This window comes from Elgaria multicarinata, chromosome 16 (assembly GCF_023053635.1).
Source record: "Elgaria multicarinata webbii isolate HBS135686 ecotype San Diego chromosome 16, rElgMul1.1.pri, whole genome shotgun sequence".
Taxonomy (NCBI): Eukaryota; Metazoa; Chordata; class Lepidosauria; order Squamata; family Anguidae; genus Elgaria; species Elgaria multicarinata.
This window is the reverse complement of record NC_086186.1, coordinates 16455299-16479872: the sequence shown is the minus strand read 5'-3', so window position 1 is coordinate 16479872 and position 24574 is coordinate 16455299. Positions and strand designations below refer to the sequence as shown.

The window sequence follows — 24574 nt, the reverse complement described above, 5'->3', positions numbered from 1 at the left end:
CAGCCTCTAATCTCACTATCTCCTCACCCCTTTTTTTAGCTCACTTTTGACTAGCCAAGCTCCCGTAGCAGCCGTTATGTAACTAGCCTCATCCTCCTTGGGAGCCATTTTGTGGTGGTGCCCAGTTTCTCAAATTCCCAAAGGTGCCCACATATCTAAAAAGGTTGGGGACCCCTGGTCTACATAGTAAAGAATGTGCAAACGGTACTATTGGCAAGTTGAGAGTTAATATTTGGAGGAGGGGCCATTTGCCTCCTAGAGCATTGTGGGAAGAATAAGCAGCCCCTTTTGTTTGTTGTTAACATGGCCGCCAGAGTCAGAGGCTCTGAGACTCCCATTACCAGGGGTGGGGAACCTCCTTCAGACTGAAATTCCATTTCAGAGAGGCTCTCTGGCACTACATTCCAGTGGTGGATATGGCCAAAGGCAAAGGGGGTGGGACTGAAGGCAAAAGGGGCGGGGCCAATATTAAAGTAAGCACCAAGATATTGTAGCTTAAAGCTCTTCCTGTCAGTAACTAGGCCTGAGGAGAGGCCTAACTCACAAAAGCCGGAAAACTACCAAATGGTCTGTGGTTGGGAGGAGGGGTTCTGAAACTCTATTACTACAGTCAGTTCCAGCTCAAGTCTTGCTTTCTACGGGGTGGTGACCCAATTTTGGATTGCCCTCCTTCAAAAAGTTTCCCTGGTACCAACTTTATCGACATTTCGGTGCCTGTCTAAGACCAAGGCATTTATGACTGATTAGTTGCTACTAAAATCAATCTCACTGCTGACTGTTTTATTGCTTTTATTATATGTGTATTTATAGCATTTTATTGCAGTTTTATTTAACACTGCTGTTACCTGCCCTGAGATTTTTATGGACGGCAGGATATAAATAAAATGAAATAAATAAATGGAAATAAATAAAACCGACTGTTGCCTTCTGGACCACCTAAAGTTTCCAAACTTCCTTCCAAGTCAGCTGTTCAACAATCCTCTGCAGAAGTCACCACCCCTTCCTGTGCTGGTGATGATTGGCATCTTTAACGTCAATGATATTTAAGATAGGTAAAATTACCTTAATTTAAATTGTGCCTGGACTTCTCCAAATTCCAGCTGGATGAGTTCATTGTAGCAGGCCATGATGTTAGAATTTTCAACATATCTCTATTTAAAAATATAAAAAAATTAAATAGTCATAATGGACTAACATTGGAGACCTGACACAAATATTGGATACCTGCATAGATTGCAACGCAGTTCTCCTTTGATTTCCTCTGATCTCCAATGTTTGTGACAATTGACTTCAAAGACGTAACCAAATCCATATAAAATGCACTCTTTAGATAAAAGTGCATACAAAATTGCATCTTTTTGAATCAACGTGTAGAAAAAGGAGCATTTTAGGGAAAGATGTGTCCCAAAATGTGGACTTTGTGGGGAAATATGTTCAACAATAATAATTCAAATAGTTGCGCTGGAGTTTTTTAAGAACATAAGAAGAGCCCTGCTGGATCAGACCAAAGGCCTATCCAGTCCAAAGTTCTGTTCACGATTCCATAGTTTAACGTTTTACTGTTTTATTTATTCTAGCATTACAAAAAAGGGAGGAATGTCTCCCAATCCACTTTCTCCACACCATGAAAATCTTGTACACCTTTTTGATGCCTCCCCTGATTCACCTGTTTTTGAAACTAAGAAGCCCCAGGCGTTGCAACCTTTCCTCATAGAGGAGGTTGCTCCAGCCCCTTTTAATAGCTTCAGTGATTGGGCAAGGTAGAAATGAACTAACTAACTAACTAACTAAATAAATAAATAAAAACAAATTGCAGATTGATGTGGGAAAAGGATGGAATGGACTGACGAATGCGAAATGGACACAGACCTGACGTCGACTGGTTTGTCTATCCCTAATTGCCACTAGTCATCTAATGCAATTGTCAGTATTCATAGAATCATAGAATAGCAGAGTTGGAAGGGGCCTACAAGGCCATCGAATCCCACCCCCTGCTCAATGCAGGAATCCACCCTAAAGCATCCCTGACAGAGGGTTGTCCAGCTGCCTCTTGAAGGCCTCTAGTGTGGGAGAGCCCACAACCTCACCAGGCAACTGATTCCATCGTTGTACTGCTCTAACAGTCAGGAAGTTTTTCCTGATGTCCAGCTGGAATCTGGCTTCCTGTAACTTGAGCCCGTTATTCCGTGTCCTGCACTCTGGGAGGATCGAGAAGAGATCTGTGTGACAACCTTTTAAGTATTTGAAGAGTGCTATCATGTCTCTCCTCAATCTTCTCTTCTCCAGGCTAAAAATGCCCAGTTCTTTCAGTCTCTCTTCATAGGGCTTTGTTGCCAGACCCCTGAACATCCTGGTTGCCCTCCTCTGAACATGCTCCAGCTTGTCTGCGTCCTTCTTGAATTGTGGAGCCCAGAACTGGACGCAATACTCTAGATGAGGCCTAACCAGGTCCGAATACAGAGGAACCAGTACCTCGCGTGATTTGGAAGCTATACTTCTATTAATGCAGCCCAAAATAGCATTTGCCTTTCTTGCAGCCATATCGCACTGTTGGCTCATATTCAGCTTGTGATCTACAACAATTCCAAGATCCTTCTTGTTTGTAGTATTGCTGAGCCAAGTACCCCCCATCTTGTAACTGTGCCTTTGGTTTCTATTTCCTAAATGCAGAACTTGGCATTTATCCCTATTAAATTTCATTCTGTTGTTTTCAGCCCAGCACTCCAGCCTATCAAGATCACTTTGAAGTTTGTTTCTGTCTTCCAGGGTATTAGCTATCCCACCCAATTTTGTGTCATCTGCAAATTTGATAAGCGTTCCCTGCACCTCCTTATCTAAATCATTAATTAAAAATAAATGTCCTTTTGGACATTTGCTGATGTCCAAAAGGCAGGAAAACGTGCATCTGTTTTCAGACGTGTGCAAAACCAATCTGAGACTGTCAGCATTCACATGTGAATGGTGGCATTCATTAAATATTTTCTAGGCTCAGAGATTGGTGGGGCTAAAAACATAAACATAAATAAACAGGCCTACCCTTGTGAAGCCAGCAGAAATGAAGGGTAGTATTGAGGATTCTTCACGATCTGCATGTCTTAAAAACACAAGAGGAAGAATGGCAAGATGTCAGAAATTGCATTTCCCACTCCCCACAAGTAGTTAATACTATCAACATCTGCGGTCTGCAATGCTATCTGTGGATCTGCTGTCAACGAACACTTTCCAAACAGCGTGTCTGGGATCCTCATTATGGCTGTAAGCCAGCAACCGTCACACAGGCTTCCATGAGAATTACATTTTTTAAAATCTAAAAATGTATATCCTGCTTCCCAGCTGTAGTGCCCAATGCAGAACAAATAACAATATTACAAATGTAGCCATAAATCCACGCATTTTAAACAATACTTATATCAGTCTTTGAGAAACCCACTTGCCAACTGGTCAGGGGTGAGCAAGCCTTTGATCTTGGCAAGCCAGAATGCTCAGGGAGGGAGGTGGCATACAGAATCTAAATTAGGCTGCAAAAAAAACCTGGAGTAGATTTTCTGGGAGAGACCATTCTCTAGTTCTGAATGGCATCAGCAAGAGTTTCTTCCCTTTCTCCTCCCTTCCAGGGAACAATGCAGAGCTGATTGCTGGACTGAGTATATGTGTGGTGGTGGTGGTGGTGGTGGTGGTGGTGGTGGTGGGAAGCTAGCATTACCATTTTCAGCCTCCCTCTGCTGCTGCTCTCTATTGTGTTTGTTTCACTCCCTCTGCATGTGCAAAACTGCTTTCTCCATGCAGTTTCTTATGCTTCCCTTCCTCAGCACAATCCTTTCCCTGGAACTCAGTAGCAGCTATGAAAGAACATTTGCAGCCTCAGTCTTCACCCTGAGAATATACTCCTTCAAAATACCTGCAACTTCATTCCAACTTCCAGTAAGTGGAGAAAGACTTGGTCTGTAAACTGATTTCAAATCCTTCAATTGTTTTAGTACCTGATCCACTTCCCCCCCATGGTGGCACCAGTCTTTCTCCATTCCCCACCCCAACTTGCAACTGGCTTCTCTCTCCGACTCCCCTTTCCACACCAAAAAGAAAAAAAAGTTGATTAAAACAACAAAACAGAAACACCAAACCAACCAAAAGACTGGCTTGTGAAAGGGAGCTGCTGCAGGGAAGGAAGCACAATCTGTAGTGGACTTCCTTGAGAGATGGGGGAAAGACTGTGTCTCCTCTCCTTTTTAACCCTGGTTTTGAAGACATGCATGCTGGGCTGGACTGCAGCTTGCCAGGGAAGTGGCAGTAATGTTTAATTTTCAGAAATAAATGTGCAGAATAATCAGTCTTATGGAGATCAATGCTATTAGCCCTTCTCCTGTGGGTGAAATAGGTTGCTAAGTAAGAAGGGAAAGGCACTCTGTATGTGTTCAGAGACTTATAGAAATAATTTTTGCACAACAGTCAACAGAAACCTGGATCCAGCACTGCTGGAGCTCCTGGTTCCACAGTTTTCTCAGCACCGTACAGGTTGTGGAAGAAAAACAATGGATGAAGAAAGGTTCAGTATCCACCCCCCAAAAAATATTGCTACCTTTGAAACCCACCCCCATCTATTCAAAGACCACTGCCATTGTATGGCTTAACCCACAGTTGCACACACATCACAGAATGCCCCATTTTAAAAAACATCTCCATTATAATGCCACTTTTGCATTATTTGCCTGTCAAACACAAACCTATAACCCAGAAGTCCATGTTCAGGAACCAATAAACATCAGTAAAAAGAATAGAGAACATGCCATCATTTCAGGCCTACAGGATTGTAATCATGGACTTTGCATTCATTTATTATTTTACACGGGAACATGATGATATTTGCCACTTACCGCCGCACGACGCCGATAATAACAGTGTTTTCAGACGGCTTTGTTGTTCTAATAGACCTTTTAAAAAAAAACACCTCAAAATCAGTTAATCAGTTCTATTTTATTTTTATTATTTATTAACATATTTTTCTAAATTGCCTTTCAGGGCTTAAATCCCTCACAAAGGGGTGAGGTATTCTACAGTACATTTTGAAATAAGCATGACAGGGTTTACTTTATTTCCATTCACAAGAGCTGAAATAAAAAATAAACACGGTATCCGAACTATCGATTAAGAAAACTGCAACAGCAGTTTGTGAATTTCAGGAGAAAAATGGGAAAACTCAGTGGAGGATGGTGTGGCGTTACACCCCACAAGTCAGTTCCCTAATGTATGTCTGAAATTGGTAAGTCTGTGGTGCTTAAAATGTTGACCCGAGTGGGTGGAGTTAGAACGTCTTAGGAGAAGGGAGGAGTGATATATAAGGGAATGACCGAGGGGATTGTGAGGGACTTTTAGGTACTCTTAGAGTCTTTAGACTTTAGTGCTTGAGCTCTCTGTGTGTAGAGTACTTGGGTTCTGGAGAGATTGAGGTTCAGTATAGAGAGTGGTGTTTTTTGGGTGGAGTGTGCAGATACACAGTTTGTGTAAAATAAACAGTACTGATAATAAAATTCAAGAGTGAATGTGTGTGTGACAGGAAAGCGTGTATGTGAATGGGTGAAAGGATTGAATGAGAGGTTTCAAAAAAAAATTTAAATGTTTTATTTTGAAACAAAGCTTGTGAATTTTTAAAATAAAATTTAATTATTTTGTTTTAACTACCACAAAAATCCCACGTGTCTGTTTGGCATTTATCATCTGAAGTTTATTCATTTAGCACCTACTCTGACAATAATTCACCTCAGCACATATAATTCACAGCACATTATTTTATTATTGAAATCCTTCTCCATTTAACCCCTTTCTCCACATAGTTTGGAGAAAGGCGGTGTTTGTCCCTCGCCTCAGGCGTATCAAGCGGTGGTGCTTGGCTGGAGTAGGGAGTGTCCACGGCCGGGCCTGTTGTTCAGAGACTGTGTCTTGGCAGATGGAAGTTCTGATTTCAGTGGGGCTGTGAATCTATTCTGGGCTTCAGTCAGAACCAGCCAGAACCCTGAAGGAGTTATCCAAGGTGCTGAATCTAAGCCCTAAAACAAGTCCAGCACCTTGGATAGCTCCTTTGGGGTTCTGGTTGTAGCCTGGAATAGATTCACAGCCCACCGAAACTGGAGCCTCCACTTGGAAGACTCACACAGCTAGTTTTGAAGAACGACTGGATGTGGGTTACCCCAAAGCAGGATTCAACAGTCTCCCTTGCCTCCTTCACAAAGAGTCACTTGGACTCTGGCAAGCAAGATCAGCCCAAAGTTTCCTCCCAACTATCTTTCCAGCTCCTAGGTCAAAGAAGACTCACCTGCATAGTGCTTCTGCATCGAAGTGTCTCGAATGCCTGTGATCAATAATGATGATTTCATGGTGTTTATCCAAAAAGCACTCGAGGGCAGATTCCGGGGTCCTAGCAATGTTACACCGAAATCCAGCTTTCTCACATGCCCAGCAGAAGCCATTACTCTGGTTGTCTTCTTTGGCAAACACTAGAAGTACCTAGCTCAAAGGAAAGAAACCAAGAAAACATTTAATTATAACACACAATTAGAATATGTATATATTAAATCGAGCAGTAGGTGGGTAAAAAGACACTCAGGCCTTAGCTAGACCTAAGGATTATCCCAGGCAAATGGAGGGGTCGATCCCTGCCTGCTCCCGGGATCCCCTGTGTGTCATTTGGATGCCTGGGACGATCCTGGGATATAGGCATGGTCTAGCTATGGCCTCAGGCTTCACTGACTCACTCAAGGATTTAATTTTATGGCTTTCCCACATGCAAAGAGCCCTTGAATTGGGAACATGTGCAATCAGAAGCCCCCTTCACATGCACAGTCTGTGGTGAAACAGGATTGTTAAATTATAGTACAGGGACAGAAAAAAATGGTGCATAGATGAATAGGATTAAAATTTATTCATTTATTTATGATGATTATAGTCTGCCCAATAAACAGAGTTCTGGTTATACTTAAATTAGAAACATAAAATGCAAAACAGTTGAGAAGGATGAAAACAGCATTTGAGAAAACCAAAGGCAAAGGAGAAAAAGAGCAGCTGAACAACAAAAATAACGAAATGAAAACGCAAATACAAACATCAGAAGAGTTACTGCCAGTCAGAGCAGACAATATTGGACTAGATGGACAAAGAATTTATCCAGGGATAAGGCCGCTTCCTGTGTTCCTAAACCTGTTGGCCTGGCAATTATGATAAAATTCAAATACACCTGTGTCTACTCTCCACCATCTCCCAAGTAAAACGTCAATACTATAAGTCACTCCCTCTTGACACTCAACTTTAGTTCATACTTCTAAGCAATTCCAGACATTCCAACAGTGCTTACTCTTTGGATTAGGCTCATTGGAATGTCTGTCAATAAATCTCCCCATTTACACCTAGTGCATATTTTTTATGGGAGAAAGAGAGACACTTTGGGTTTATTTCCAGCTCAGCTTCCACTGAAGACAGGACAAAACGCATTGTTAAATGAAAACCCACCAACCTGAACCCATCTTGCACTTTAAAGCTACATTTCATGAAGTGAATTCAAGGCCAAATTGCGCCTTTCAGAAACACAGTGGTCTGGGGATGCATACATTCTCCTCAGGAAAGGTAAAAGATTTGAAGACATGTTCAGCTCCCTTTCCCATAGCACAGACGAGAGAATTAACCCGCATGTTCCCTGTCTCCTTGAGAGCATTGTTGCTGTGCGGAAACTAGCAAATTGTTCCCGTCATTCTGAATTGCAGCTTTCTGGGGCTGAAAACACTGTCATGGTAAAGCAATTCTTTAAAGGTTTAAGCTGTAGACTTCTGACACCATGTCAGATTATTTCAGAGAAGAGGCCAAGCCAAAAATGGATGCCTAACAGAATTCTGTCTCTGACAGAGGTCTCGGTTCGGATCTCAGCCACAAACTCATTGGGTGGTCTCCCACCAGCCACTTTACCTCAGCTTCCCCTCTGGCTTGCCTTGCAGATTTGTTGAAAAGTATCAAGGCTGAGCCACAGGTTGCTGTCAGAGATGGGTTTGCAACGGATCCAGAACTCAGAACTGCGTACACATCAGAGCCAGAATGGCCTTGTTGTTCAGGCAAGGTCCCAGCTGAAACAGGAAGCTTTTTATAGTATTTCTTGTTCAGCAGAGCCAAATGGGTCGGCAGGACCAGTCCAAAGCCTGAAAATACTTCATTGCCAGCAAGAAGTTATTTCAAAACGCTAGCTCACCACACACGTTGGTTGCACATAGAACCAATGTTTCCCAGTTTGAACACCAACAAAACCAAAACTCAAGATAATATATGGCAGTCATTCAATTTCCTGGAAATCCATTTTCAAAATGGCGTCAGAGTTGAAGGCTCCAAGGCCTTAATCCCACCACTCAAAAGTTAGAAGCATGAGCATTTTTACTTAATAGATTGATTTATAAATAATAAAGTATACATGTTTATCCAAACCTTCCTTCCTCCAGGGAACTCAGGGCAGTATAGATGCTTCTTTTCCCTGACCCCACTTTTGCCCCTATTTATTCTCAGAATGACCCTCTCAGGCTAAAAAGAGAGCGAGGGGGGCCTGGCTGAATAGGGATTTGAATTTGGGTCTCCCTGAGTTTAGCCCAGAATTCTAACCACTAGGCAACACTGACTCACTTTTAGCATTGTTTTATATACACCCAGACAACAGTTATGATCTTCAAAGGAGGTCTTGCTGCTCATTCCGAAATGAACGTAATGTCGCCATGAAGAACCTTGGGCCTTCTCTGTAGCAGTACCCATACACCCCGGAAAACCTTCCCTCATGCAGTTCTCCTGGAAACATACCTTTTCATGAAGGCTTTCCCCGGACTGTAACTTATCTGATCTTACATTGCATTTTTTTTAAAAAAATCTACGTTTTAAATATATTTGGATACCTGTTGTATTTTATGGTTTTAATTAACAGAGAGCTTCGGCTATTGGGCGGTATAAAAATGTAATAAATAAATAAATAAATAAATAAAAATTGTGCAGTGCACAATTGTGCAGTGCACAATTGTCCCCCAAAGCCTCAGCCTCAGTAGTGTAAAAATGCAATACATATATGAATAAATAAATTTATTTCAGATGTATTGATCTACACATGCATGCATTAATGTTTGGCATTATCCTGTTTGTTTTTACTGTATGCTGCTATGAGTGCCATTTAGCAGGGCATGCAAGTAATAAGTGGTGTAAATCAACCCCTACACATGCATTTATTTGATTTATTTTTATTAGTGAGCTGGAGAACAAAACAGAATGGCAGCTTTGTTTTGAAAGGCACAAGATTTGGGCTTGGCATCTCGACATCCAGCATAGCTTACCTGAAGTTGATCTTGGTGGAGTCTCATAGGGCCAAACTGCACGTCTGTTCCCACGGCCTAGGAGCAAGAACATGAGAATGTGAAGTGATTGTATGCTGCATCTGAGGGTAGAAAAACTATCATCACTTCCTGGCAGGAAAAAAGGGGGAAGTTGATTTACCCCACACTTTAATGACAGACAACAAAGGTTATGTGACAGACTGTCTGGAGGATGCCTGTAGAAATTTATAATCAGTGTAGCGTTGACAAATGACCAAGTAACCAATGGATTTCTGAGGCATTTCCATTTGCCATTTCTTACCGAAAGCAAAGAAATGTATTAGTCACAAAAACTTGCTTGACAGGTACTGGCATCTTCAGCATCACCTACTGCTTTCCAGATATTTATTTATTATTTATTTATTTTATTACATTTATATACTGCCCCCCAGCCGAAGCTCTCTGGGCGGTTTACAACAATTTATTGACATTTAAAAAAAAATATTGACATTTAAAATATTGACATTTTTTAAAAAAGAAAAATACTCCAACCACATAGTGATGGGAAAGAAATGCGTTCAGTTCGCAGTTTAATGCGAACTTACCCTAATCTTACACTTTCAAACCAATACGCAAAACAAAATTCAGTTATGCTTCAAAACCCGCCATTCTCCAAATTTTGCGAAGGAGCTCTACCAACAAAAATGCATAGAAGTGCACGGGAAAATGTGCGCATTCATGAAAACGATGCTAAAAATGCATTCTGTTAGGAAAGTTGCTTGCAAAAATGTGTACATAAGGAAAAAAACGTGTCCAAAAATGTAAGCGTTAGGAAGCATGTGCGCAAAAATGTATACCAATTTTAATGCAAACCTTATGAAAAATGCTCACCATTCGAAACGAATTATACTTAAGATTAGAAAAATGACCAATGTTTGGGACTAACTGAAACAGAAGACTGGAAGAATGAGAAACTGAGGGGAAATGAAAGGGACAGATTCATCCATCCCTAACAACAACCAGAGTTAAAAGAAGCCTTTGATTTACAATTTGGGACAGTGCTTTGTTTCTGTTGTGGTGTTACAGGCACACATGACTGCATTACGACAGCTCATCAAGCCAAAGAATTTGCAAACTGTGGTGGTGCAGGCAGTTGCCTATCAACTCAACTGGACGGTTTCCCACCACGCCCAGGCTTTCACCAGGCTCCTCCTTCAGGGAGGGTCCTCCTGACCCAACTTCTGATGGGCAGCCAATCTGGCGAACCGCTTCCCACCCCATCTCAACCCCGCCCACTCAATTCTGCGCTGAACTCTGGCGTCTGTCAATTCTGGTGCTCCCTCCCTCTCTGACGAAGGCTGAGTTCCCATGGGGAGAGGCGATGATGGTCTCTCAACTTGGGCCTCCTGTTCAATAAGCCCCTGGGAAGATTCATCCCTGACTCCTGGATAGTCTTGGGGAATTTCCTCCCCCTCTCCCTGTCTTGGCTCAGCTTATTATTATTATTATTTATTTATTTATTTATTTATTTATATAGCACCATCAATGTACATGGTGCTGTACAGAGTAAAACAGTAAATAGCAAGACCCTGCCGCATAGGCTTACATTCTAATAATGTAATGTAATCTAGCTTCTTCTACCTCTGCCTCTGGAACTGAATCCAAAGCCAAACCAGGGAGCTTGAGCCCAATCCTAACACCAGGTAATGTTTACCTCCTACAACAAAGCCCAAGGTATTGTAGCTTAAAGCTCCTACTGCCAGTAACTAAGGCCTTAGCTATACCTAAGGTTTATCCCGGGATCGTGCTGGGGTCATCCCTGTTCATGTAAATGACACATGAGGGATCCCAGGAGCAGTCAGGGACGACCTCGGGACGATCCCGGGATAAACCTTAGGTCTAGTTAAGGCCTAAGTCTTAGGAGAGGCATTTCAAACTTTCTGAATAGGAGGAGGGGAACTGCACAAAAGCCAAGAAATCATCAAACAATTAGTGGTTGGGAGGAAAAGGATGAGGCCAGGGGAAGGGACATGACCACCTGGGGAAGCTCAGAGTTCGAGAATGGGACCTCAGGAGGGCTGGATTTGGCACCTGTGGTGTGAGGTTCATCACCCCTCCTCTAGTCCCACACATCCAAAGTGAGGGTACCCAGTCGGGAAAATTTGATTCGGGAGCTTTCTATTTATGCCATCAGAATCATCTTTGAAATGGCTAAGGTAGGAACAATCCCTCCTTTTTCTCTGTTTTGAAATAAAACTGTAGGCAAGTATTTTGATGCAACAGTGAACAGAGACTTTAGACACACACACACCAAACAGATTCTGATGACTATGAAAGTGGCGTTTTTACAATGTTATTCTTCGCAGTAAAACCACACTTTATGATCAGATTTAATCCTCTGCCGTCCAGAATTTCTTCCAATGAGTAATTTTAAAGAGCCAACGGCCTCTCCCACAGGCCACATAAAGGCCTTTGTAAATTACACGGTTCCTCCTCCAGCTCTATTGCTTGGAGCTCGGTCCTTAAGACTCCTCAGATGCCCTTTCATTTATTACTTTGGAAATCACCCATTTAATTTTAAATTTAAACGAAAGCCCAAAAAGAGAAACGGGAATGGGAAAGGAGGGGGAGGCAGGGAAGGGAGAGAAGTCAGTAAAAGTCAAGAGAAAAGTAGAAGGTATCCAGATGTTTTCTATGAACTGAAATTAAATGGGAATATGCAAATTTTATGCAAATCCACCCTCTCCCCCACCCTTGCTTTTTGGAGATGCACTAACGGCCGCCCTACATGACGCTAGGGTAACTCTTTATGAAATTTCCTCTCAGTACTTTTCTAGTTGCTATTATTAAAATCACATCAACTGTCTTCACAACCTGTCCTAGTGACATGCTTTGAGCTGCTCATTCCTTCCACCCACCTCCATCCTTATTGCTGAATTTGCAGTAACACTTTGCAGCACGACACGACAGCCCCTAAAGCATTTTTTGTGTGGGGGTGGGAGTTTGGATTCCCAAGGACACATTTTATTCATGCAGGAAGATGGAGTGTGTTGATTTTAAGGATGCGAAAGATTTCCTTTGCCATCTCTGCCTGACGTGAGGGTGCCAAGTTAGTCAATAATTTTGTGTGCACGACTTGAAAACAGAAGACATGCCCTGACCTCAATGACGTTGGTTTTTGCAATGCTAAAAGGGAAGAGGGGGGGATGGAACAGCTAAGTTACCAAAAGAGCAAAGTCAGCAAAAAAAGGCAGAGAAGCCGTGGATTGCATAAGAGAGGCCATTTTTACCCAGTAACACTTCTCAGCCACAACCACAATTCTCAATTACCGTAGCAATAGCCATGTAAGTCGGTCGCAGCAAAAAATAACAAGCGGTCTCATGGCACGTTTAAGACTAATGCATTTATTTGGGCACAAGCATCCATGGACATTGACCACTTTTCCAAAAATCTTTGTTTCTGTGTAGTCATGTTCCCAATCCCCACCGAGGGCTACAGGCATTTTTAGGCACATGGGCCCCATTATTCGCAGCAGAACCTTGCCAAAATGTATATCTGGCCGAATTTAGTTCATGTGATGCAGGACCAGCCCAAAACATTTTGCTGCCTGAGGCTAAAAACAAGATGGCACTCCCAGTGTACAGTGCCTAAAAAACTTCAGATGCTGAGGCTGGTATAATTATTAGTCGCTAATTATTATTATTAATAACAATGGACATTCACTGTAACCTATACCACATTTGCAGAATTCCATCACCCCTCCACTGGTTTCAAATACCTGGAGATAAGTTATTTGCTAAGTTAAAAAACAACAACATTGGAAAGAATTCCTAAAATAGACAGGGCTACAGAAGTGTAACTGATCGGAATCAAAGGGCGAATAAACTAGACACTGACCTGGCATAACCCACAAAAGCACTTCAGGTTTCTCCTCCTTGCTGTGAGTCATTCTGTGTCACTCTGCAAGAGCGCAAGCAACGGGGTGGGGAAATCCTACTAATGGTTTCTCTTCCCACAGAGTAAAAAGCCTTGCATGAGCTTACTCACAGGATATTTAGCATGCAGGGGTTGAGGAAGGACAGAAAAGTCAGCCACATCACATGTTAATGTTGCAGGAACAGACCAGAAGGGTCTCCTCTTGGCCCAGAAATGGTTCTGGTGAAGTATCTGAGGCAGTGAGAGAGCATGGCTGGGAGGCTGCTGTTGCACCATGTCCTGCTTTGTTGGTCCCTGGCCAACAGCTGGTTGTGAACAGAGTGCTGGACTAGATAAAACAGGGCTCGCCATTCCCAAAAGAGAATTCCACCCAACAATTTTTAACAAGGGGAATGATGAAAGAGGGTGAATTTCAAGAACAGGATGAGGAGAACTCACTGGCCTTCATTTGCCACCACAAGATGGCCATTTGGATGGCTTTAAAAGGGGGTTGGATAAATTCTGGAGGAGAAGGCTGTCAATGGCTAGTCGTGATAGCGATGTGCTACCTCCAGTATTAGAGGCAGTAAGCCTATATACACCAGTTACTGGGGAACATGGGTAGGAAGGCATAGCTACTTGCGTGCTTTTAAGGCATCATGGGAGTTGAAGTCCAAAACATTTGGAGGGCACCAGGTTATTGTTACTTTATTTATTACATTTTTATACTGCCCAATAGCCACGGCTCTCTGGGCAGGTCACAGTTAAACCCCCAAAATACAGCAAATCAGAACAGAATGTAAATCTTTAGAAGTTAAAAAAAAATACCATGTAAAACCAAAATAAGCTACAGCCTGAGTCAAAAGATGCGTTTTCAGGAGGCATTTAGAAAATGCTACATTTTCCGAGGCCCAAATCGCACGAGGGAGGGTTTTCCAGAGTGCGGGTGCCATTATAGAGAAGGCCCGCTATCGACGTTCTTCATGCCAACATTCCCTTCATTTCAGAATGACCAGCAAGGCCTCCTCTGAAGATCGTAAATGTCATCCACATTAAGGGAAGGCAGTCTGCTAGGTATCCTGGTCCCAAGTTGTTTAGGGCTTTCTAGAATATTAAAATAACCTTGTACAGGGAAGCCAAGTTGCTTACCCTTGCTCCAAAGCTTCAGGCCTTTCCCAGTCACGCTACCCAAGGAGATGCTTTTAAGTATTGCAGATAACCAGGGCTAAACCTGTGATATTATTTGTACAAAATATTTACCCTACCACTGAGCTGACATCTCTCCCCGTCCTCTTGGACAAAGGAATGTTTAAAGATGTCAAACTCTGTGCTGTTATTTTTGTTCTTCTAAGCATTTCACTGCACTGCTAGCGTGAGCACGCACATACGTATGCACACAGAGTAGCCCTTGAGCGCCTCATTTCCTATTATTTTAATAACCATCCAGAAAGAATCAGTCAAAGAAACGCGGCGGTTCTGTCTTGTTGTGAAAACACACGCCGAAGCTGCTGATACCCATCAGCAGCACCGAACAAACTTTACAGTTCTCGGCTCTGGCTTCTCACCTCATTTACAACGGCATGTAAAGCCGCAGCAACACAATCAACGCTGACGGGTTTACAACTTTCTCTTGATATGCAGCAGTGTAAAAGACGGGCACACGCTGCTCAAGCTCCTTTGGCAATTTGGAGCCGACAATAATCAGTGGTTGGAACAGCAAAGGAACAAGGAGTCCTGAAGTTCTTTTGCTCACCAGATTAAAAGGGACAAAGGTACAAACTCCTGAACAGCTCACACCAAGCGCTGTCAGGGGTTTGTTAAAGATGGGTCTTTGAGCTACAGGCATAATTCCTCTAGCCTCTCAAACGCCAGCCCCCTTGCGCTGAGCTACTTTTCTACGTGTACAAAATTATGCATGATGTGGAGAATGTGGAGGAAAAAAGGAACCTCTCGTGCAAGCACTGAGTCATTACTGACTCGTGGAGGGACGCCAGCTTTCGCTGATGTTTTCTTGGCAGGCGTTATAGCGGGGTGGTTTGCCGTTGCCTTCCCCGGCCGTGATTCCCTTTCTCCCAGCTAACTGGGTACTCAATTTTACCGACCTCGGGAGGATGGAAGGCTGAGTCGACCTGAGCCGGCTGCCTGAGAACCAGCTTCTGCTGGGATCGAACTCAGGCCGTGAGGAGAGTTTCAGCTGCAGAAACTGCTGCTTTACCGCTCTGCGCCACACGAGGCTCATTATGTGGAGACCTTTTTCTCCCTCTCTCATAATACTAGAGCCCAATGGGGTCATCCCATCAAGCTGATTGATGGGAGATTCAGGAGAGATAAAAGACTTTCTTTACACAACAGAGTTAAACCATGGAATTTGCTACCAGAAGACGTAGGGATGGCCACCAATTTGGATGGCATTGGATAAATTCCTGGAGGAGAAGACTATCAATGGCTACTGGTCTTGGTGACTGTATGCTAATATGGCGTATAAGCCTATATACACCAGTTGCTGGGGAACATGGGTCGGCAGATGCTGTTGCACTCAGGTCGTGCTTGTGGGTTTCTCGTGGGCAGCTGGTTGGCCACTGTGTGAACAGAGTGTTGGACTAGATGGACCCTTGATCTGATCCAGCAGGGCCCTTCTTTAGTTCTTATGGTCTTTTTCTTTCGCCTTAATGCTTCACAAAACTAATAGGAGCGAGGGAACAATTTGTACAATACCCTTCTTTAAAATCTTTTCAGAGAAATACCCACCACCCGCCCCGAAATGATTTCATTGAAGGATGAAAACAGACAGACAGATGGAGCTTAAATAGGGTGGCCTTCTCTGTAGCGGCACCCACCCTCTGGGAAACCCTCCCTTGTGTAGTTCGGGAGGCAGAAAACATGACCTCTTTCGGACGCCTCCTGAAAACACACCTCTTCGCACAGGTTAACTAACCATGTTGCTCCATTTTACTGCTCCTTCAATTGCTTTTTACTGTAGTCCTTTTATAGTTGTGCTTTCAATGTTGTGTTTTAATATTTGTGTTTTTAATATTGTATTTTAGTATTGTGAACTGTGAGAGATTTTTATTTATTTGTTATTTCATTTCATTTCTATACCACCCAATAGCCAGAACAATTACATTTTATTATACTTTATTATATTCAGTGGTATGTAAATGCCACAAATAAAATCAATGAATAAATACATTGGTGGGGGGGGGATTTTAAATCAGCCAGGACAAATTTTAATCAGGGATGCAGAACATTAAGGGCAGATCCATTCATATTTTGAAGGCTGTTTTGGTTCTTCGATGTTATTATGATCAGGAAAGTAAGGAAAGGATAAAAAAGAGATTAAATATTAAAGACAATATAATGAACATTATCATTTGGCTACTAAATTGTAAATTATCGCAAAAAAGAAAAGAAAAGAACATTAGGATCTGAACGGATAGTTCTACTGGATGCATTAAGTAGCTAATGCTTCTTACTTAAAAACAGAAACATACCCTAACCTATATGTTGTCATCTGCAGTGATCATGAAACATCACAGAAGCTCCAGCATCTATGGCAACTGAGTTCTCAGAAGATCTTCTTCCTCCTGGGAGTTCTCATTTTGAATAAACAAACCATCAGGAAGGAAAACATTTCGTACAATGAGCCGGTTGGCAACGCTCCGATTTAATAAATAAACTTTGCTAAAGTACGCAAGTTTCCTAATCCGCGCCGATCAACGCTAAGGGTCCATCCGCCTTCCCCAATCTGGTGCCCTCCTAGTGCACTGGAACACAACCCCCATCATCCCCGCCAGCACAGGAGAATGGGAGTTGCAGTCCAACCCACCTGAAGCGCACCTGGTTACAGAAGGCTGCTATGCATGTTAGATATGCTACATCCGCCTTGCCCCAGCCTGGTGCCCTCCAGATGTTTTGGATGTAAACTCCCATCAGCACCAGCCAGTGCAGACAAGGCTCAGCAATGCTGGGGTGTGTAGTCCAAAACTTCGAGAGAGCACCAAGTTGTGCTACAAGCTTAGATATGTGGAAATGTTTCCATGCAATGCCCCGTTTGCTTCCGCAATGAAATCTGTAGCATCAGTAAGCATCATGTCCTACTTAGACTTCATGTGGGTTGGCTGCTTTTCAGCATCTGTCCCCTCCAGCAACATGCAGCAGTGCAATGGAAAATACCTCCATATATCATGAGGATGTGCTCATGGCAGGGAGGGAATCACATGAAGGCCACGTTGTATATATGATGTGTGGGAAAGGCCTCCAACCCAAAGTTCTACAGGCATTTGAAGATTTTATTTATTATTTATTTATTTAAAACATTTATATCCCGCCCTTTACCAATAAGATCTCAGGGTGGCGTACAGATAAAAGCATACAGCATAAAACAGTAAATATACACAGCTAAAAACTAATTAAACCATAAACCAAGTTAAAACAATATATAATTTAAAAGCAGTAAAACTATTAAAACAATGTTATCGCTGCGCACACAGGATTTTCTCTTTATTTACTTATTTATTACATTTTTATACTGCCCATCAGCTGAAGCTCTCTGGGCAGTGCACAATTAAAAACCATAAAATATAACAAGTACAGATAAATCTAAAACATGAAAAGTTAAAAAGGCCATATAAAAACCAGCTAAGCTAAAAACTAGGGAAAGCCTGTGTGAAAAGGTATTGCTTTCAGGTGGCGTTTAAAAGATGTTACATTTTCCACCTTCTGTCTCTGTTTCATCGATTGCGAGACGGCTTTCATTCCATCATCCACTCATTGACAGAAACAGATTGTTTTTAGGCATTTGTGAGAATTTCATTCCACTTGTGCAAGTGTGCATTAGCACATGGGCACAGTCGGCGGGGGGGGGGGGGGCATAGTTAAACAGTGTTTGACAAGTTCACAGAATCTGCGCAACTCAGAAAAGCTAGCCCACTGTAGGAATCTGCAGGTCCAATTCACAGAAATCTAAATTCATTTGAATCCGGTGCCAATTTCTCCAGCTTCAGACGGCAGGTGAGGGATCTCATTTTTCAGTGTTTCTCTGCCACCCCGCCACCCCCACCCCCAATTCCCTTCAAATGGAAAACAGCAGGGAAGAGGCGCTGAAACATGAGTGAGCAACCCATGGCCCACAGGCTAGATGTGACCCAGGGCACCTCTAGTAGGCTCTCCCTACGTCTGCCCTGACCCATGGATCCCTCTTGATGAGACAAATAGCTCCTGTTAAGGACAATAATACAATACTGAAACGTGCGGTTACCAAAGAATTCCCTGCTAAGTGGCCACCCTAGATCTTCTGCAGGCAATGTATCTGCTAAGCCACTGAGCTTTTGCCCCCCACTTCACCCACCCCCCACAAGGTGCCCTAGGAGAAACATATTCACAACCTTTCACATGTTCAAAGAAACTAAATTTGCAAAAAGCTGATCAAGGAGGTGGGGAGAACTGCAAGAGTCTCACCAAGCAAAACGAACGCAAAACAAAGACAGTGCAAGGAATTTGTTCTTGTCTGTATCTGGGGATCAAGCTAAGGACAAGAAGAGGGATAGATGGACCTGGTCCCAGAGGCTCACAGCCTCCATGGGGATCCCCAGGGAAACTCCCCAAGGGGAAGGACAGAAGCCTGAAAACAACAGAGTTGCTCCCTCCCCCCAACACGATCAACAGAAAGCGTTTTTCAAAAGGCTCCTGCCATGACACCTTCAAAAGCACAACTTGTCTTGTCTTCCAGAATCTGCCTACGCAACTAGGGTGGCCATTGGTGCTTGGCCAAAAGTGAAGAAGCGCATCACCAAAAGAAAGGACATGACCTTGCATGAAATTTGCACCTGTTGATTTTTAAGTACAGACTCACATTTAGGAATAACGAGCGATCATTAAAATAGAAATACAATCCAACCCAGACCCGCTTAGACTCAAGAAGGTTGCTGCATGATGGCCTTCAGACCTTCTCTGGTGTTATTAAGACCTAAATAAAATAGGAAGTATTAGTAATTTCACATAAAGGCTGAAGGTAGCTCAGCTGCCAGCTCCCTAGAGAAGGAAATTCTGGACTCAAACAACAATATGACTTTATATATGATTGCGAGATTGCTTGATTTGGCGAGATTTATGGAGAACTTTTGTTGTCTCCAATGTGCATTTTGACCAAACTCGGTCAGGGTTCGCTCCAGTTCTGAGGGAGCCCTGGAGAAAACATCCTCAAGGTGGGGGGCTCCCATCAATGGGACCCTGGCTAATGTACCTGGCTATGGTGGCAATACGCCATGCAGTGCTGGGCAACTATGTCCAGCCACCCTTTAAATTTCCCCATAATTCCACCAGAATGAGGCCTGGGCCATGCCTAGACCTACCCGGTATAGTGTGACAGTGGAGGGAGGATCTCAGAATATGCTTATCGTGAGATCTCCCCCTCTGTCTACACGTGGCGCGTGATGTCCTAGGAGGAAGAGGACGTCGTGCCCGCCATTTTGTGTTTTTTTAAAAAGGAGACAGAGCGCACTAGCGCTTGAGCAAAAAATGTGCGTTTTTTAATAAATAAATAAATTTCCCCGCTCCCCCCACCCCCGATGGGCACAGAGCTCCTGAGGAGCACTGTGCTCCATGCCCGGCTCCTGGCTCCTTGCAAGGATCAGGGACAACCTGCGACACACGTTCCGCGGTCTCAGGATCATCCCGAGACCGCAGAAAAAGCGGGAAGAAAGGCTATGCTGATATCCCAGGCCAAGGGAAAGATCATCCCTCCCTGCTCCCGGGATCCCCTGTGCGTCATGTGAATATTGGCTGGTCTAGCTATGCCCTTGGACAGGGACACTGCGGAAAATGAAAAGTCTGTCTGGATCCAGCCATATGGTGCTCTTTGGAATAGAGGCGGGGTACGGAATTAAGAGGGGACAGGGTAAGCACCAGCAGTGAGCCCTCCTGGGGTCCTAGTGAATGCCCAATGATGCCGGGTGCTAGAGCTGGCCATGCGTTTGTTCTGCTTACCAGTATGACAGGTAGGAATTATTTATTTATTTATTTATGACATCAAGAGATGGCACTAACTAGGATGTCACCACAGCTACCCGGGGGAAAGGAGGGGAGGGAAAGAGGGAGGAGCAGTTGTATGTTTTTTGGTTAGAAAGCTTTTTTTTTTAAAAAAAATAAAAAACTCTAATCATGAAAAAAAGTGCCTCTTGTTCTGTTTCGTGAGTTTATAGCTCCGGCGCTGTTAGAACAAATGTTCTCCCCACTTGCACGATGATGTGGTTAGCTGTTTCGCTCGGCTCATCCCGTTCTCCGTTTCGGAGACCAAACAAAGAGGGATTTGCGTGATTATCTGCTTTAGCTTCTTCCTACAGCATTTCATTGCTACGTTAAGAGTAACAATAACAAATAAATAACAGTATATTTTGACTAACTATTCGAACCCGTCGTATGCATGGTCTACTGTATGGTCTACACGGGGCGAGGGGTGGTGGTGGAAATGACACACCAAAGATTAGAGATTAAGATATCCTCTGCATCTGTCTTCAATGTATGTCTTTCGCTTTAGCTACTCCCTGGTAACTTTAAGACACTATGGATGACTTAGAGTGCATGTCTCTGAATACAGCTGCATGCCATGAATGAGGCAGCAACTTATACACTTGGGTGGGGTTGATCTGGTCACTTTGATGATGGTAGACCACTACCCCATCCCAACCTCTGCTGCCCTATGCCAAACTGTGATTTGCGGGGAAAGTATTTTCATCAGGAAAACGCTGCAGGGGGAAAGGGTTAACCCTCTACCTCCCACCATTGCCACTGTCCGGATTCAAAGTGCTTCTCCGCGCACGCACACACACACACACTCTACAGCCGCTATGTGCTGAAATCAAAAGAGATGGGAGATCCAATCGGAGGTCCCTGTCATTTCAAACCCGAGGGAAATGTGATCATTGATGTTGTGATTGTGAAGTGATGCACAGGCAACAGGAATCAATTTGGAGAGAGAAGTCACTGAATGACGATCCATCAGTAGAGGTTCTCATCTGAAAGACAGTATTCTACCTTACAAGCCTGCCTGTGCTTTAAGATCTTCTGAGGAAGCCCTTCTCTTAGTCCCACCACCATCACAGGTGCGCCTGGTGGGGACATGGGAGAGGGCCTTCTTGGTGGTTGCTCCAGTGCTCTGGAACTCTTTTCCCAGGGAAACTAGACTGGCTCCCCCCCTTGATGTGCTTTAGGAGCCAGGCAAAGACTTTTTTGTTCCAGCAGGCCTTTGGCGAATAATCGGGACCTCCGTCTGTGCCAAGGACTTTTAAAACTGTCATTTGACAGTTATTTGAAGGAACGCCTCCTCCCATATGTACCTGCCCGGACCTTAAGATCATCCACAGGGGCCCTTCTCCGTGAGCGCCTGCCAAAGGAAGTGAGGCAGGTGGCTACTAGGAGGAGGGCCTTCTCCGCTGTGGCACCCTGGCTGTGGAATGAGCTCCCCAGAGAGGTCCGCCTGGTGCCTACACTGTACTCCTTTCGTCGCCAGCTGAAGACCTTTTTATTCTCTCAGTATTTTAACACTTAATTTTAACTTAAATTTAAATTTTACTGCTCTAATTCTGTATTTTAATCTTATATCAATTTCTGCTGCGTGGTTTTATCCTGGTTGTGCTTTTTATATTGTATTTTGTATTTGTGTTTTTAGACTGTTGGTTGTTTTATTACGGTTTTAATTTTTTGTGAACCGCCCAGAGAGCTTCGGCTATTGGGCGGTATAGAAATGTAATCAATCAATCAATCATAAATACACTTTAAATGTTTTAATATTGGAATATATTTAATATATTTTAACTTTGTATATTTCTATTTATAGGTTTTAAATGTATATGTTTTAAATTTGGGCGGTATAAAAATGTAATAAATAAATAAATAAATAAATAAATTTTGTAATGCCGCCTTGAGGCCTAGCATTGGACAAAAAGCAGGATAATAACAACAACAAGAACTGCCCTTCAGATTAATCTGCTTCAGATTAAAATTCAAGCTGGAGAAGAATCCCCTGCAAGAACTATTCCAACTTAACCAGTTGCCATCCACGAATCTCCTCAGTGGTTTCCCTCCTTCAACCCTACTTACCATTAGCACTCCAGTGGTAGCAAGCCAAAGGGAGAGAAAAGGAGGTCTTCTCTCTGCTTCCTTTCACATGACTGCCAAGGCAGAAGTAGCTCTTGGGAAATGTAGTTTTCCCAACAGCTCCTGCCACTACACTTCTCAGGGATTGTGGCAGCCTGGTAAGTCAAGTGGGAGCGGAGCAAAGTGAGTTTGGTGGATCAGTAGGGATCTGGGTGAGTGGGGAGAAAAGAGGCTGAGAGGAATTCAGATGGGCTCAGAAAGCTACTTCTCAGTTCTGGGGGAGGTAATTGCTCCACCCAAATCAAACTGATGCAAGCCTACAATTAGTATTTCCAAGCCTATTCCAAAATGCATACAATTCTCTTCTAGATAGGTACATTGGTTAAGAGCACAATCTTAACCAGATAGCCGGCAGCCTCTGAACACGGAGGCTACCAAAGAATCTAATTCGGGGTGGGAGGCAAGTTGTGGCTCCTTGCTCCAGCTGCCCTGCATTTCTGCTAGATGGGTGATTTCGCCCATCTAGCACTGGTGCCTCAAAGGGGGAGATAAGGAGGCTCGGGCAACCATAGGAAATGGCTTATTTATTTATTTATTTATTTATTTCACATATATATAACACCCAATAGCCAAAGCCCAATAGCGTAAAGCAGTCACCTCATCTCCCTGTCTCTGGGACCGCCCGCTTTCCCCCATCTCTGTGCTCCATTTTCCAAGCGCAGAGAGGTAGCTGGCGTGGTTCTCTCTGCACAGTGGCTACAAGGGGGTAGGGGAGTGCATTTTCGGGTCTTCGAGCCTGGAACCAGGAAACTGAACTATCCTACGAACCCCATACTGTCTGGTGGGCATAGGATTGCTTTCTAAAACAAAATGATATAGCCTTCTGGAACTGGATATATTCGTTCTTGTATTTTTATAACTTTTGATATTATTTTAATGCTTTTACTTGGATTTGTGATTATTATTTTTTACTGCAAGCTACCTCAAAATCCCAGTTAGAGCCAGACAGGTGGGTTATAAAATGTATGGGCGGGCGGAGGGTGCATTGGGTTGAATCCAGATTTTCTCATGCTTAAAGTTGACCCATCAAAATCAGTGAGACTTAGTCATGACTAACTGAGATCCCATCGAGTTCAATGAGACAACTCTAAAATGACAAAGTCTGGATCCGATAACGTATGTATGTATTATTAGAATTTAAAATGTGCAGGATAACATTATATTCTTATCACTAGCTAAGTTGTACGGGTATGTAAGATATGGGACTATCCAGAATACTATTAATTTATTATGGAATTTTGTTTCTTTAACAGGGACTGCATTGCTTGCTTTCGTATGGTTAATGCTGCCAGTTTGTTTTATGTTTTGCACAAAACTAAAAAAAGAAGACGCTAAAACCACATAAAATAATAAAAATATAATTGCAAATAAATGTGGGACAACTATTTTGAGAACACTTTCCGTAGGTGCAAAAGTGGTTGAGGTGGAGATGAGGTTGGTGCCTCGTTTCTCTAGGGAAAAGATGACAACATTTCATGTTTAAAAACAAAACCAAATGACACAAATGTGAATTTGAAACTCACACACACACACACACACACGGAGAAAGGAACGACTCCATTCAAAGTTTAAAGCTGTCAGTTTAATCCCCGTGGTGAGCAGACAACTAACAGTTCACCGCTGAACACCTACTTTATTTACTTAGCTATGCTGCATTTAACCACATATCCTGCCTTCTGAATGCATCCGGCCCCGTGGACCTCCATGCAATGCAGTCTTAGCAGAAGGTGGGGGAGCCCACCCCACCCCCAAAACAGGAAATCTGATGATATTGCTCGGTGAGCAGACGTCAGCATACAGTAATACAATGAGTAAACAGCTTCCTAAAAGCAACAGACCAATGGGCCGGCACTACAGTAAGAAGCAAGGTGTTTACAGCATTTTGTGTGGAAAGTCAACCACGACACCAGCCTTCCTCAACCCAGTGCCTTCCAGATGTGTTGGATTACAACTCCGATTATCCCCAGACAGCAAGGGAGTTGGAGCCCAACACGTCTCCAGGGCACCAGGTTTCAAACGTGGGTTTTACCAGTGCAACAAAACGGCATTCCTTAGCTAAAAGACCAGCAAACCTAGGCAGTTATGCCTAGTCTTGCTCCATACGCAAGATTATAAACTCCATGAACCCAAAATATTGTCTAGAATAACTACCACAGAACATCGGAAGAGCCATGCTGGATCAGACCAA

General features: G+C 43.3%; 2 protein-coding genes across 3 annotated transcripts in view; both read right to left on the bottom strand.

The window, feature by feature from the left end:
* Nucleotides 1–24574, bottom strand: part of GATM (glycine amidinotransferase) — a 250974-nt gene that overhangs the window by 104625 nt on the left and 121775 nt on the right. The window lies entirely within an intron of this gene.
* Nucleotides 1–24574, bottom strand: part of PDE8A (phosphodiesterase 8A) — a 111258-nt gene that overhangs the window by 27356 nt on the left and 59328 nt on the right. The window contains exons 2-6 of one of the 2 annotated variants that reach the window (XM_063142552.1): nucleotides 9339–9395; nucleotides 6308–6498; nucleotides 4872–4928; nucleotides 3037–3094; nucleotides 1063–1151 (exon numbers count right to left, since the gene is read on the bottom strand). In XM_063142552.1, coding sequence (XP_062998622.1) covers nucleotides 1063–1151; nucleotides 3037–3094; nucleotides 4872–4928; nucleotides 6308–6498; nucleotides 9339–9395 — 452 coding nt within the window. The remainder of the gene's footprint in view (nucleotides 1–1062; nucleotides 1152–3036; nucleotides 3095–4871; nucleotides 4929–6307; nucleotides 6499–9338; nucleotides 9396–24574) is intronic. The other variant, XM_063142553.1, reaches the window with a different exon arrangement.